This window comes from Macrobrachium rosenbergii, chromosome 52, assembly GCF_040412425.1.
Source record: "Macrobrachium rosenbergii isolate ZJJX-2024 chromosome 52, ASM4041242v1, whole genome shotgun sequence".
NCBI lineage: Eukaryota > Metazoa > Arthropoda > Malacostraca > Decapoda > Palaemonidae > Macrobrachium > Macrobrachium rosenbergii.
The window spans coordinates 37,481,406-37,497,976 of NC_089792.1; the positions used below are offsets into that span (position 1 = coordinate 37,481,406).

Sequence of the window (16,571 nt, forward strand, 5' to 3'; positions counted from 1 at the left end):
AGAAACATAACTACTATAATACCAAGTGAATTGCATGTTAAATTAATCTTGCAAAATGTATACAACAGTAAATCAAGAAGCTCTTGTATATAACAGCACTAAAGTAAGGAACTTCTATATCATTCTTCAAAGTAAAACAAATTCACTATTTTCATTACCAATAAAATAATTGTTTTAATAATGTACACAGCTTCTCCAAAATTTCCAGTGGAACAAATGTGGCAGCATCAACTCAAATTCCTAGGAATCAATAAGGGAAGAAGAATCAATCTACCAACTGTATCTTTCAACAGATCATTCTTAGTAGTTTCTAAAAGAGCACAGTGGAATGGAAAGAGAATGAACTTAAGACAATGAACATCTAATAATTACTATTTTTATCTTAGGTTAAGAAACTTACTTTCCAGTAGCAAATGCTCCTAGCCCTTTCTATACTATAATTTCTTTCCAATAAAATTTGGTGGGTATTTTCTAAACAGATACAAAACATACTGTACCTACTAAGAACAATACTGCACTTACATTAAGATTAGTATCATAACTTATGCTTTCCGTCTTCTTCCAAGCCACACCACAAAACACGTAGTAGAAGTTGTTATCTTTTTCAACAGCTTTTCTTGTGATGCCTGACTGCATGAGATGGCCAAGGAAGTCAATGACAGATGCTTGTGGGAGGTTATTCTGTACACAGTAGTTCCTATATGCAATACCAAATTCTTTTCGTAATATCTGATCCTCTTCATTTTTTGTAATATGAACTTGACTACGGATAAAACTTGAGAAGGAGCTTATACCACAGTAGCACTTGGGAAAGTATGTGAACGTATTCATAACAGAATGATGCTCAGGGAAATATATCTGAAAAAGTCATAACTTGTACAAGAATGTTAAATACTGTAGTACATTTATTGACTTACATACACAAGAATCAAAATACTAAAAAAGATTAAAACTTCACTTTTAGCCAGTCATTTGAAGGCTTAAAAGTGAGAAATTGATATTACAATAATTTTAACATTTTGTAACATACAAATCATTGTCATGCATAAGCCATGAATACCATTTATTTTATAAAATGAGGGGAATAATTAATTTGTAGTTTACCTGCTGGCCTCTATACCAGATAAGTGAATATGCTTATTAACAAGATTTTATCACTACATGATTGTCGATGTTGCCACTGTAAGTCAATTTGTAAGTTGGGTACTTGTGTTCAAATGTAGTTATAATAACAAATGAAGCAAATTTTTAAAGTAATTAGTATTTTTCCTAACATACAAACCTGAAGTTCTTTACAAAGGATTTAGCTTGTGAACACAGGCTGGAACAGCCATTTAACTGTCAGATCAGGTCAACTACTGATGGTAGGGAGGAGTCAGTCCTGCTCACTCATCAGTCTGCACTCCACTTTGCCTTTCAGCCCAGGTACCAGAATGAGGGGTGGCTGAGGTAGGACATAAATGGGTAGTGGGTTAATGTGGCTTTTTTTTAGCAACTTTTACTTCATGGTTTGATGTCCCTGCCTACACGAGTCAGGGTAGAAGAGACTCTTTAGCCTTGGCAGGCAACTCTTTTAGAAGGACACTCTGACATCAAACCAGTGGGTAGAAGGGACCCTTTAGTCTAAGAGAAGGTTAATCTAAATTCAAACCCTGTTCTCCAACCTTGGACTATGCCATACCCCTTGTACCATGGCCTTCCATGGTCTTGGGTTTGAGTTCCCTTGCCTGAGGGTACAATCAGGCATTTATCCTCTTTTTTGTTCACTTTCCTGTTTTTCTAAAAGTGTGTAAGACAGGCTGAGCATTTTATTTCTAAATCCATCCCGACTGTCCTCCAACAGTTGTTGTGGCAAACCTGGCAGATTTCATTTGCCTTACAAAGTGTACTGGCCCCACCTTGTCGACCAGTTGCTTCTGGGACTTTTTTCAATTACATATGGTGATGTTTATATGCTCTTTCAGAAGAATTTTTGTAAATAATGTAAATAGTGTTGTTGTTGATGGTACTGTTGTTTACTGTTCTGCAACAACCAGGGCAGGCTGAGCAGCGCGGGAGCCAGGTAAGCCAGGAGCTGGGACATGGGTAGTGGGCATGGGTGGAGCAGGAGAAGGAGCCAGGCAAGGGCCGAAAGTCAGGAAAGCCAGGAACCGGGACCGGAGTGGGGAACGAGCATAGGTTGGCAACAGCAGAAACAGCAGAAGCAAGCACTGTGATGTAAGGCTACGACGATGTAACCATACTGGAGGGGGCAGGCAGGGATAACGGGGTCAGGAAGCCAGGTGGCAGTGGCACAGCATGGAGAGAGGCAGGCGTGGCTGATACCTGGGTATCCAGATGCGAGGCGACAGTCACTGGTAGCTTGGCAAAAGACGTCATGGCGACTGTAGACGTGTTGGAAGTGGCCGTGGTGTGGGTAGTCACAGGAGTGCCGGACAGATGGGAAATCAGGCCCTCCAACAACGGAATGCCAGGTAGACCCAGGTGAAGCCAGATAGAGGTGAGATCTGCAACCTGCCCACCGCCAAACCTGAAGGAAAGATCGGGTCAAAGGAGGAAGCCTCTGTTCGCTCCAGGGTAAAAATTCCCCGGAGCGAGGAGGGGCCCCCGAGAGGATGTCCTGATTGTCTGCTCCCCACGGCCTTCCACACATCTGATGAAATGAGTGAAGAAGACAGGGGAGTCCTCACCTGAAGGTGAGGCAGAAAGAAGGGGAAGCTTGCCAGGAGGGAGAAATGATTTCGACGGGTCAGTCACCAAGGGAGTCATCGGGGGCTTATAACCCCAAGATGATGCCTTGGCGGGCTTCCTTCAGTAACCCCCTCCCCTCAAGCTTCGTCCATTGCTCAACAGACCAGGAACAACACTCTGAATAAGGTGAATTATGAGAACACACGTCCCCTGCAAGAGGAGCAAAGGGCGTGCGGATCAATATCAAGAAGAGAACAGAAGCTATTGGACTTCTTAGCCCCCTACCCCAAGGCATACATGCTGGGGGAAGGAGGGCTTGTGAGTTTTATCCACATTCATTGCAAAAAAGAAAAAGAAAGATCCCACCGGGAAAACAGCTCAACAGCAGTCAAGGCAGAGTGAGAAACATGTCTGCAGTGCACGACGGCTGAAAGCAAACTGGAATGTTTACATCTGGGCAGGCGGTACTCCTGCCTCCTATACGGAAGTTAACTGCCTAACCACTTGTTCGAAAGTATAACGGCCGTTTCCAGCTTCGCTGAAAGTAATTCCTAATGTAAAGGACTGATGGTCTGTATATCGTGTCAGAACAAACTCCTGTAGTAAGAGACTTGAAGGAGGTGCACAAAAGACTGCTTTCCCAACGTCCCTCTTCTCCAACACCGTCGTCGATATGTGCTAAAGCTGTCCTAGTTCAGGAGGAAAGAACCATACGCGGTAACTTGGCAGACCCTGTAGGTTGCCGCATCATAAATGCCAAGCCCAAAGAGGATGGAGTGGCTGGAGAGCAGAAATCTGGATAACACATGCATCCTCACCCACAGATTCCTGAGGAAACAGGATACATCGGAGGGTCTGTGGGAACCTGAGCCACCAGAGCTGGTTTCTGTAACAGGTTCAGAATGCTATCCAGTTGGCGCTGAATAGATGCCAAAGACGGATCCTCAACTACAGGGGAACCGACACCTGTTACACCAGGTACTGAGTGTCCCACCTGTGGTGCCGCATGCTTACTGGCAGGTGGACAGACATGACATTTTTATAATAAAATAAAGTTTTATATATACTTACCCAGTAATTACATTAGCTAAGAGTTTCTCTTGCCTCAGCAGTTTAAATTAAAAAATTCGCGGGTTAGCGCTTCAATTTAGTGCAGGTGACTGGTCTCGCCCACTAACAAGAGTATCAGGAACTACTTGGAGGGAGGGCTCCGTCCATAATTACTGGGTATGTATATATAAAACTTTATTTTATTATAAAAATGTAATTTTTATATATGTAACTTACCCAGTAATTACATTAGCTGATTCCACATTGAAAGGTGGTGGGGAATCATGGACAAATTCTGTTCCCAACCATTAATTATGTAATGATTTGAGATGATAGATAAGTTGCCAGCATTGGTTACAATGCTTGTAGTTCCTTGTTAGTTAAGAGAGCCTGCAGTAAACAACTGCCTCTGGTTGTTGCTCAACTTAACCTGTAGCAGCGTGGCAGTAAAGCCAGGAACGCTTCTACTTAAGTGGAACACTTCGCAGCGAAGGAGTACTCCGATGGCTGATGAAGTAGAAGATTAAGCTTTGCGACGAAGGTTTACACTGATGGTCAACAAAGCATAAATAACTGCCCTTGCCCTGGGTGCAGTACCAATAAAAACAACCAGATATGACTGTCACTTGCACTGAAAAACAGACCATGATCCCTTCACTGACAGTGATGGGTGCTCCAGGTAAATTGTAACCTCCAGCTCTCACAAGTCTCGGCACCTTACTACAAGGTGAACAGATAGTAGGAGAGAATCCTATGCTTCCTTCTACGATGCCATGCCAGTTACTAATAATGATCACACGGTACTGCCAAAATCTAACACTGTTTAACTTTCTTTGAAAGGCGAGTAGTGAAGAGCGATTGCACTTCCTGAAAAACAATTGTCGAATGAACGTCAGGGGCATAAATTGCCTGAAAACTAAGGAGGTAGAAGCTGATCTGACATCCTTAGCCTCCTAAAAGGAGCAAAAAGCTTTCTTACTTCTCAGAATGTCTTGGAGAAAGTTGATCATAGACCGGACATCAGGGGGGCACAGTGCCTGAAAGCCAGGGGAGGTTGTACTGATGTGTCTAGCTTCCACTAAAGGTAAGCCAATAGCTCTCCAGAAGCTAAGAGTGGCATCAGAAAAAACAAGTCCAATCACAAGAGAAGACCATACATTCTTACACGGAGGGTGCTAGAACACTAAAGGTCATGAAAACCTCCTAGGCTTCCAATCCTGCTTAGGTCATGCTGTAAAACTCCAACAGAAAATGAGCTTCCACCCCTTCTCAAGAGCCAGGGATGCAGGAGAGTTGGTGCTAGACCACTGGAAGCTGGCGCCGGGTGTACTGAGCTGGTGCCGGGGTGTGGGTGGGGCCAGCAGAGCTGGTTGCCGGCAAACTAATTGGTCGGGAGCTGGTGGGCACTCCTAGAAGCTCGGGATAGAGCTGGCACCCGGCTGTAGCTGGCGCCAGGTGAGGTGAAAGTCAGGTGAGGAGAAAAAACAACTCGGGCTGATGGGTACTCCTAGGAGCCTGGAGCCCAATCCCTGGGTGTCCAAACCTTCCTCTCTTCCATTAAGTTCTCAAGAGAGAGAGAAAGAACGGATCCAGGTCATGGAAGCGTCTTTGATCTCGGTAAAAATTCCTTTATTTCTGTAAAATTCCTTTATTTCTGAAGTTATCGGAAAGACATGGCTGTCCTGATGAACTTTCCGATCCCAACAAGCTCTTAAATAAAACTGGAGAGGTCTCATGAGAAGTCTCCCTAATCTAACGAATTTCTCCAGAGAAGTCAACGTTCCCAAGAGATTCATCCACTGAGTGGTGGAGCAAGAACGAAGCGATAGGAAGAGGTCTACCTTCCTCAGACAGCCTTCCACTCTTCTGAGTGACGGAGAAGCCCGAAAACTCAGTCTATCAGAACTTCCAAATAAAGAATCTTCTGAGTGGGAATCATTTGTAACTTCTCGAAGTTCATTGTTAGTCCTAATTCCTAGGTCAAGAGAAGAGTTTTGTAAGCCCTTCATGCATGGATTCTTCGTAGGTGATCGAATTAACCAATCGTCCAGACATGGCGAGATCCTCACTCCCGCTAAATGTAGCCAACCCGCCACAGGATTCAACACTCGAGTGAAGACTTGTGGGGCCTTCGAGAGACCGAACAAAGTGCGCGAAATTGAGAGATCTGGTCCTCGAAAATGAAATGTAGACATTTCCTCGAATCCGGGTGAGCCGGAATATGGAAATAAGCATCCTGCATGTCCAGGGATATCTGCATTTTTCACTAATTCTATTGCTTTTTTGTTCAGTAGAGAGGACACTTCCTTCGACAAGGCCGAATGCTTCTCCTAACTGATGGAGTAAGCTGTCAATACAACAGGAGTGTTGGTCAATGGCGGATTCTCCTTGAAGGGGATAGCGTATCCCTCTTTTAAAAACTTTGACTACCCACTGATCCTCTCCTCTTTTGCTCCATCTCTCCCAAAAGAGATGAAGCCTGAACCCCACAGGAACATGAAGGACTAAATCCTCACTGGCGAGAGGATGATCTTGCGGAAACAAAAGCTGTTTATCCAGAGGGGAAAGCAGGAGGGCCAATTCCTGTGGGGTCGAGACCCTTCCCTGTAAACGAGATCCACAGTTCGCGCTTCTTCAGGACGCCCATGACATACAGGGCAGCTACTTCAAGCGATCCACCTCTGACGGCTCTACCTGTGCAAGAGAGAAAATTCTCCAGGTCTGCGGCTTCAGCATACAGGAAAGGAGATTCTTGAAGCTTCTTGGCGACTGCTCCCAAACACCAGTCGAGAAAACTCCACACCTTAAAGGCCTTAAAAATACTCTTCAACAGGTGATCCACCTCCTGAGCTGAAAAGAACGTTTTTATCGATGCAAGAGAGTCGATCTCTGTCCTGAATCAAGGAGTGCAGAAAAGTTCCCCTGGGAGGAGTAAGGCACTCCCAGAGAAGGAGCTTCTCCTGTTGAATACGACAATACCACATACGTCAGAGATGAGGGGGGGGGGGAAACACTAAAACAGGCTCTTCCTTGATCCCTCTTGTCAGAAAGCCATTCCTCTACTTGGAGAAGAGCTTTCTTCGAAGATTTAGAAATAACCATCTTAGGAAGACTAGTTGAATCCACAGGCTGATAGCTCATCATGTAAGACAAGCCTGGAGAAGGAGAGGACGGAGTGAAAAAATCCAGGAACTGTTGAAGGCACTTAAGGAGTGCTGCATACAGCGCAGCAGACGTATCCTTCTCCTTTTCTTCCTCAACAGAAGAAATCGGAGATGTCACCAAATCTGATCCAGGGGCAGTCTACGCTGCAGGTTTCTGTAGAAGATGAAGGATATTATCCCGTTTTTTTTGCCATGGTTTGAGTGCTGGGTCCAAAGCAGGAGGCTTATCCGAAGCTGCAGGGTGCTTGGAAACTTGATGAAGTTCAAGCCTTATCAGAAGTTTGGCAGCTTCAGGGTGCTCCAACGAAAGAGAACGTTCGACCCTCTCAGAGCGCCTGACTGCGTCAGGATGCTTGGCCGCATCAGGGCGCTCGGTTGCATCAGGGTGCTGGGCCGCATCAGGGCGCTTGGCTGCAACATGGCGCCTGGCTGCTACAGGACACTTGTCTGCTCTAAGGAAGGCGCTCAACATGACATCCCACCAAAACAGGATGTTCCGAGGAAACAGGGCGCTTCGTGAAACTTGGAGGTGCTCGCCTGAGAGGTGTAGAGAGCTAGAACCTCACTCCTGGCGCTGAGGAGAGGAGAAAAACGCTCTGGAGTGTCCAACTTGCTGCACAAAGGTTGAGGACTGAAGGAGGGCTCCCTCATTCTCTTGTAAGGGAGATGTGGGGATGGATCTTTACCCGAGAAGCGTCTCTGAGTGAGCAAGAATCCTCTGTAAAACGACAAAGACGACTCCTACGAGGCGGCGCTTCTCCAGATCTTGACAAAAGTTGATGCATTTCCAAGACGCCTTTTCACTGGCTGTCTCTAGTCACAACCTGGGATGTAACAGGTTGGACTGGGGCGACGACTGCCCATGGGCAGACCCCACTGACCTCCCTTTGGCTACTGGTATGCCTCCTCCCAGGTAGAGGGGAGTATGGCAGTGACCTGTGCCTAGGAGAATCAGCCGATGCACTTCCGAGACACCTTTCCAGTGGCTGTCTCTCGTCGCAACCTGGGATGCAACAGGTTGGACTGAGGAGACGACTGCATGTGGGCAGACCCCACTGACCCCCCTTCGGCTACTGGTATGCCTCCTCCCAGGTAGAGGGGAGTACGGCAGTGACCTGCGCCTAGGAGAATCAGCGGGACAAGCAGCCGCCCTCCACTACACATCCAGAAAGACACCTTCCCAGGCTGTCTGTTGATACCTGGGACTGGCAACAGGCTCAACTGAGGGGGTGAATACCTGTGTGTAACCCCCCAACCTCCCTTGGACTTCCAGTATGTCTCCTCCCGGTGTATCACATGGTTAACATCTGTTAACCTAAAACAAGACTGGCAATGGCACAAGAAAATTGATTGATTGATTTGTTTATTAAATCTGGTGTCATAACATCTAGGTTATTGACGCCGAAACAAATTTAAATATAAAATTAAGTTTAAAATAAATTTCATATAAAAATATCTAAAAGTTATGTATATAAATATTTAAATTTAAAAAAAAAGGTAAGTTTAAAAAAAAAAATTCCATATAAAAACATCTAAAAGGTATGCATATAAATATATGAATAAAATAGGCTTTAAAATAAATTTCATATAAAAGTATCTAAATGATACCTATATAAATAAATTTCTTCATATATTCTATATACAAGCTAAATTTTCTTCAGAAGGCCCGCCTCCAACATAAAAGTATACAATTGTTGAGTGTTACAATCCTTTCCAAGGATTGTAGCAAGATTAAAATTATCAACTTCATCTCGTCCCCAAGACAGGAACCTTTGTCTCAAATTCCTAAGTGTGGGACATTCAACCAGCAAATGTCCCACACTCAGGGGTACAGCACAGTCTTCACAAATTGGAGGATTCTCACGGGACATCAAGAACCCATGCGTGAGTCTTGTGTGCCCAATCCTCAACCTGCGTAGCACTGTCTCCTGTCTCCTTGGCATATGGGGATATGACCAAGGAGACACAGATGATGTAATACTACGCATTTTTCTATTTGTTAAAATATTCTCCCACTGGGACTGCCAACGCTTTCTTATTGTTTGTCCTACTACAGGATATACATCCCAATGGTAGTAAGCATCTTGTGGGTTCTGGAGAGATGACCGCTGATTTCGCTTAGTTGGTCTGCTTTTTTTCGTTCCCATCCACCCCAACATGGGAAGGCACCCAACAGAACTTAACTTCTTTCTCTCTTCTTTTCAATAAAAACAACCATTCTAATACTTCTAAAATCAGGGGTTTAAAGGATTAAAAGATTCCAGTGCCTGAAGTACACTTTTTGAATCACTATATATAATAAAATTGTTTCCATTATGAATTAAAATCTCCTTTAAAGCTTTTAAAATTGCATTTAGCTCGGCAGTAAAAATTGAGGCAACGGATGATAGCCTTCCACTCCTCTCTATATCAGGGAAGGCTACACCAATGCCGACGCCAGCATCAGACTTTGAGCCATCCGTGAAGATTGGTGTGTAGGTGCCATGTTCCATCGAATGCTCTAAAAATATTGACCGCATGGCCTCACATGACAATTCTGACTTGGTGAAATTAAAATACTTGCAGAATTCTACCTCTGGAAATTTCCAGGGGAATAACAGAATACTTTACTGGTAGAATCTTCACCCTAGGCATATTTAATTCCCTGAGAATCAAGTTTACTCTAAAAGCAAACGGATGCGGTTGCTTGGGATGATTTTCATAATAATGCCAATGCCTTTCCCTTCTCATACATATGCTGGTCAAAGACTTAGGTAGCCTCTGGAATCTATACCAGCTCGAACCAGCAGACGCTTGTAATGAAGATCCAGTGGCACCTCACCAGCATCTACCAACATGCTCTCAATGGGAGATGATTTAAATGCTCCTGTACATAACCGTACCCCACCATGATGAATCGAGTTGAGCATTTTAAGGCTATTGGGCTTTGCAGACGTGTAAACTTCGCATCCATACGTTAATTTTGAAAAGACCAGGGCTTTATACAATCTCAACATCTGAGTTCTGTCTGCACCCAACACAGTATGAGACAGAACTTTCAGCAAATTCATCGCTTTCAAGCATTTGGTCTTAATATACTTCAGATTTGGGATCCAGGTCAGCTTACTATCGAAAATCAATCCAAGGAACCTCGTTTCACCTACACATGGAATTCTTTGCCTATGAATAAATAGATCTGGATCAGGATGAAATCCTCTTATGCGACAAAAGTGCATAGTTACCGTTTTACTAGTAGAAAATTTAAAACCATTAACCTCAGCCCACTTCACTATATTGTCGATGCAGAGCTGAAGGCGACGTTCAGCCACTGCCATCCTTGAAGCTGCAAAGGAGATTGAAAGGTCGTCAACAAAAAGGGTATATGTTATATCTGAGGGAATTATTTTGGAAAACCCATTGATTGCCAAGGCAAACAATGTTACGCTTAAAACACTTCCTTGTGGTACTCCTTCTTCTTGACTGAATACTTCTGACATTGTTGCTCAAACCAGGACTTGAAATAGCCTATATTTAATAAAAGCCTTAATGAAGAGGGGCAAATTGCCTCTCAGGTTACATTCATGAAGGATCCTCAAAATGCCATATCTCCATGTTGTATCATAAGCCTTCTCCAAATCAAAGAAGACCGTGATGTGATGTTGCTTGTTGGCAAAAGCTTCACATATTGAAGACTCCATTCGAAGTAGAACATCAGTTGTGGAGTGCATGCTTCGGAAGCCACACTGTGCTGGGGACAGATATTTACCCCGTTCTAAGTACCACATCAAGCGTGTGTTTACCATTTTTTCCATGATCTTGCACAAACATGATGATAGTGCAATTGGACGATAATTTTCTACTTTAAACGAGTCTTTTCCAGGTTTCAAAACGGCAAAGAAAAAGGGAAGGAACCAGGCGTGGAGCAAGTGGATGAAATGGGCAGGAAGGTTAGCAGTGGGAGAGAGATGAATTAGATGGCGCCAGGGTACCAGTAACTGGCGCCGAGCACCCAAGAGCGAACGCCGAGGCGCCAGAGAGTGAGCCTCGAGCGCCCGAAGCAGACCCCTAGTGCCTGAAAGCTGGCGCTAAGTGTTCCGCAGTTGGCGGCCATTGAACCAGTAGCTCGTGCAGGTGTCGAGCGCTCTGCAGTTGGCGGCTGCCGAGCCAGTAGCTTGAGCAGGCACCAAGCATTCTGCAGTTGGCAGCCATCGAGCCAGTTGCTCGAGCAGGTGCCGAACGCTCTGCAGTTGGCGGTCGTCGAGCCAGAAGCTCGAGCAGACACTGAGCGTTCTGTAGTTGGCAGTTGCCTAGTCAGTAGTTCGAGCAGGCTCTGAGCGTTCTGCAGCTAGCGGCCGTCGAGCCAGTAGCTCAAACAGGCACCGAGCGTTCTGCAATTGAGCAGGAGAGCGCTACTGGGTGCTTGTAGGAGGAGCTAAAAAATGTGTAACTCTTCACGATTCCTGTCATACTCTGAAAGCACGTTGTAACCAAAACAATGAGCACAATTCTCTCCCACTGTATTCCTGCCCTTACACATTTCAGTCTCTGCAAAGGAAAGTGTAATAATATGTTCAATTAATTTTTAAGAACAAATTTATGGACACAGAGTACCATTATACAGATATCTCAATTCCTTTAACATACATATCTCAATACTCATTAAACATTATTTGAGACTCGCTGGTGCATTTCATTCTCAAAAATTTGGATTACACTTTTCATTTCTCTGCAAAGGAAAGTGTAATAATATGTTCAATTAATTTTTAAGAACAAATTTATGCTCAAAAAATTGGTCCGGAGCAAATACAAGGTTACATTTATGACACTACTCAGAAAAGGAAAGTTAACCTTTACAGATCAAGATGATATCTACATGTCTCAATTCCAGTCACGTTTGAGATTTACAGTTATGCCTTTCGAAAACGAAAATATTGGCTGGGTAGATAAACCAACATTAATATTTTACGCTAAAGAAGAGGCAGCGAATGCAAAACTGTAAGTTCTTTACAAAGGAAATTCAGTTTGGTAGCAAACATTATACGCCATTCAAGACGAAGTGCACACTGTACCATCATGCATACAAGTCTCAAATTCTAATTAAGACTGAGACTTGCGGTTAAGAAACAAAATCATGTTACTGGTTCGGCAACAAACACAATGTTTACAATCACCGGTAAAGGTGAAATCGTTGGTTAAACTACGCTGTCAGTAGTTAAACACTTGATTATGAGTTCGCTACTGTTGTGAAATATGACAAATTAAACAAAACAATCAAAAACTGTCCTGAATGCTGTAAGCTTGAAGGCTCCAGATATCGGCGATAAAACATCACCAAATCCGGTCTCTGACTGGCAAATTTAAGAACAAAGCTGACAAAGATGCTATGTGTTGACTTGAGCATCAGCAGAAATGTAATGACGAATGTTTGCCAAGTAGTTCCTGATACTCTCGTTAGTGGGCGAGACCAGTCACCTGCACTAAATTGAAGCACTAACCCATGAATTTTTTAATTTAAGCTGCTGAGGCAAGACAAACTCTTAGCTAATGTAATTACTGGGTAGGTTACATATATAAAAATCAACATTAGTGCCCACTGATACTGGACGCTCGGACACTAGGCGCCTGCTCACAGACTGATCAGACACAGCATACTTACTAATATTTACACATTTCACAGACACTAGAGGGTCAGACACCTGAAGCTCGGACACTGGGCGCCCATAAGATGGGCGCTCATACGATGGACGCTTAGACACCTGGAGTCCATATATTGAACGTTCAGACAACAAATGATCAACCTCAGGGCACTTTGACACTGGGCGCCCACGAGCTGGAAACGTGGACAACGGGCGCTTGGACACTGGACGATCAAACGAAGGGTGCTCAGACACTGATTGCTCAAACGACGGGCACTCGGACATAGAAAGATCGCCTCCTGTGCACTCAGACGCTTCATGTCCATACACAGGACTAACAAACACTTCTTGGACAACTTACGGCACTCGGTGAACACTGAATGAGAGAGAGGAGCTTGCGGAGACTCCCAAAAAACACAAGAAGGAAGAGGGCTGCGTAACCTTTCCATCGCTCACTTATGAGCCGGGAGAGTCATCTTCCACCGAGGCTCCAGACCTTTTCAATGGTCTCAACACCTGAGTGAAGCACCGACTGTGCTTTTTGACCCCACTGGAGTCCGGAAATCACTAGAAGATAACGTATGCACATCCAAGCAGACGCCTTTCCAATGGCGGTCCTCCAAGTCCTGGGACTTACGGACAACAGGCTCAGTTGAGGAAGCGACTACTTGTGGGCAAACCCCACCAACCTCCCTTGGACTGCCAGTTTGCTTCCTCTCAGGTGAGCAAGGGGAGTTTAGCAGGGACCTTGGTCTAGGAGCTTTGGTGGGACGAGTGGCCACCCCCCTCCACTAACACTGCACTCGACACTGTTAAATTTGTCCATACGGACACGCACCGAGTTCCCAATCTGGGAAACGGTGTTCACGAACATATCAAATTTCTAATCAACTCGCATTTCTAGGCTGGCAATGGCATTGGCTTCACAAGAATGGGAGCCAGGGATAGAAGTTACAGGAAAAGTCAGAGGACTGGAGACAGGGGAAAAGGCAGTCACAGATGTTGAAGGAACAGATAATTCAGCAACATCAACTCCTGGAGACAAAACCTGACTAGCAGAAGCCTTAGCTTCAGCCCTAGCAGTAGCCTTTCTTCGTCTGTCACGTTGCAATTTCTCTAAATGTGCATACAGTCTTCCACTTCCCCTTATCCCAAGCCTTACATTCGTCACAGTTGAGTTTCGGCAAACAAACTTGCTCCCTACACAAACTACATATGGTGTGGTTGTCATAGTTAGCTGAAGTCAACCTAGTCTTGCAGCCTTTACTGCAGTATCTAACGTTTGACAAGCTAGTCTGACATGATTGGTCCAAGCAAAAACAGTCAAAATCGGGAAAGTCACAATCGGGAATCCTGAATTAGCTAAGCTAATTAATAGTAGCACGCTACCAAAAAGCAGAGAGTACTTCACCAAATGAAGAGACTCTGCAACCATCTGGTGAAAAACCAAAAACCAGAGCTGCTCAATAACCAATGTTTGGTCACTGACTAGCAGAAACGAATTAAGCTCTTTAGCTGTGTTGTACCTATCCTTCCCCAAAAGTGGGCAGGGCAGCAGTCTATCTACACCCAAAACAAAAGAGCGCTAACGTGAAATTTGAATTTTGAGCTGCTGCGTGTAGAAACTAATAACTATGTAATTATTTGGTAAGTTACTTATATAGAATAATGGCTTACTAATTTTCAAATATGATTAAGATTAATAAGATTAAATAATAATAATAATAATAATAATAATAATAATAATAATAATAATAATAATAATACTGTAAGATTACAGTAAATATATATAAGATGAAATAATATGATATTTTCATAATAAAATAAATTTTTGAACATACCTGGTAGTTATATATATATATAGCTTAAGTCCCTGACGTCACGGCAGAATTTCAAAACTCGCGGCAATCGCCGATAGGTATGTCAGGTGGTCCACCTATGCGCCCTCTATCCAGGTATTTAGAACCACACCAGGTATTCCTCAGATCTTCCATGCCCCTCGTCTCTAGAGGGGAGGAGGGTGGGAATTAATTATATATAACTACCAGGTAGGTATGTTCAAAAATTTATTTTATTATGAAAATATCATTTTTAAACATCTGACTTAACTGGTAGTTATATATATATATATAGCTGATTGACACCTTTGGTGGAGGGTCAGAGACAGCCAGTATCGTTGGAATTGACAAAATTAAAATTGTAAAACCAACTCGAGGTTCCTACCTGTTAAGGAAGCAAATTTCAAAGTTTTCCTGCCTCATTCTGTCTGCATTCCTTAAGAGATCCAGCGATCCACCCAGGGGCTGAAAATCTCTAGGGCTGTCAACCGGTGTATAACCTCTATGTGACTAGACCTCCTTAAAATATATCCTTGTTCCGGGCGCTAGTAAGGAACACAAACGACCACCTGACCGAATAACACAACAAACTAACAAAAGGCAAAACATTTGCTAATGATTGTGGAAGACTGCGTCCCAGCCTTTTCAACAAATCATAAAAAATTTCTCCATTTCAAGAAAAGGAGAAAAGGGTATAGGTTTATGGTATAGCAGGGGTAGATCCTTCACCCACTACTGAATTAGCCACTACAAATGGGCCGAGAGTGTAGCGGTCTTCATAAACAGTCTGAACCTGTTTGAGGTAATGCGAGGCAAACACCGACTTGCTTCTCCAAAAGGTCATGTCTAAGATACTTTGTAAGGATCTATTCTGTTTAAAAGCCACCGAGGTTGCTACTGCTCTAACCTCGTGCCTTAACTTTAAGAATCTGTAGATCAGTTTCATTAAATTCTGAATGGGCTTCTCTTATCAATAGCCTGATAAAGTAAGATAACGCATTCTTAGACATGGGTAACGAGGGTTTTTGACTGAACACCACAGTGCTTCTGACTTACCTCTTATTTCCTTAGTCCTTTCCAGGTATGACTTCAGAGCTCTTACAGGGCACAGGAGTCTCTCTATTTCTGTACCTGTGATATCCGACAGGTTCGGGATCTCAAACGTTTTGGGCCAGGGTTGAGATGGAATCTCATTCTTTGCGAAGAACCCAAGTTGCAAAGAACAAATCGCTTTGCCTTGTCTAAAGCCCCACGGTCTTGCTGAAGGCATGGACCTCACTTACTCTTTTAGCTGTGGCCAAACTGATCAGAAACAGAGTTTTTAGGTAAGATCCTTAAATGATGCCTTATGTAAGGGTTCAACCTATTTCCCATAAGAAATTTAAGAACGACATCTAAGTTCCAAGCTGGTGAATTCTGGCCTTTCTCTTTAATGGTCTCGAAGGATCTGATAAGGTCCTGGAGATCCTTATTGTTGGAAAGGTCTAAGTTTCTGTGTCTAAAAACAGCAGTTAACATACTCCTATATCCCTTAATTGTGGAAATAGAAAAGTTAAGTTCCCTTCTAAGGAAGAGAAGGAAGTCTGCTATTTGAGTTACAGAGGTACTGGAAGAGGAAATAGAATTTTTCCTGCACCATCCCTCTAAATACTTCCCACTTGGATTGATATACCTTGATTGTTGATGACCTCCTTGCTCTTGCAATTGCGTCAGCTGCCGCCTTCTGAAAAGCCTTTAGCTCTTGCAAGTTTTTGATAGTCTGAAGGCAGTCATTTGTAGAACTTGGAGGTTTTGGTGATATCTTTCCAAGTGGGGTTGTTTGAGTAGACCTATTCTGACAGGTAGTCTTCTCGGGGTGTCCACCATCCATTCCAGTACCTCTGTGAACCATTCCTTTGTAGGCCAGTAAGGAACCACTAGGGTCATCCTGGTCCCCTCGTGAGCTACAAACTTTTGCAAAACTTTGTGAATAACTTTGAATGGGGAAACGCATACACATCTAAGTTGGACCAATCCAGCAGAAAGCAGCGTCTATGTGAACCACTTCGGGATCTGGAATGGGAGAACAGTAAGCTTCCAACTTCTTCGTTTGAGCTGTGGCAAAGAGGTCTATGCATGGTCGGCCCCAAATCAGCCACAGGCTCTTGCAGACGTCCTGGTGAAGCATCCACTCTGTCGACAGAATTTGATTCCTTCTGCTCAGCATGTCTGCC

General features: G+C 43.8%; 1 protein-coding gene across 6 annotated transcripts in view; it reads right to left on the reverse strand.

Annotated features, from left to right (window-relative positions):
* Positions 1-16,571, reverse strand: part of LOC136833818 (uncharacterized) — a 72,408-nt gene that overhangs the window by 21,944 nt on the left and 33,893 nt on the right. For 3 of the 6 annotated variants that reach the window (XM_067096118.1, XM_067096117.1, XM_067096115.1), the window contains exon 2: positions 523-858. The exons of 1 other annotated variant lie outside the window; for it this stretch is intronic. In XM_067096118.1, coding sequence (XP_066952219.1) covers positions 523-831 — 309 coding nt within the window. In that variant the 5' untranslated portion in view covers positions 832-858. Of the gene's footprint in view, positions 1-522; positions 859-14,361; positions 14,526-16,571 lie in introns of all 6 variants that reach the window. 2 more of the 6 variants (XM_067096120.1, XM_067096119.1) reach the window with 1 other exon arrangement.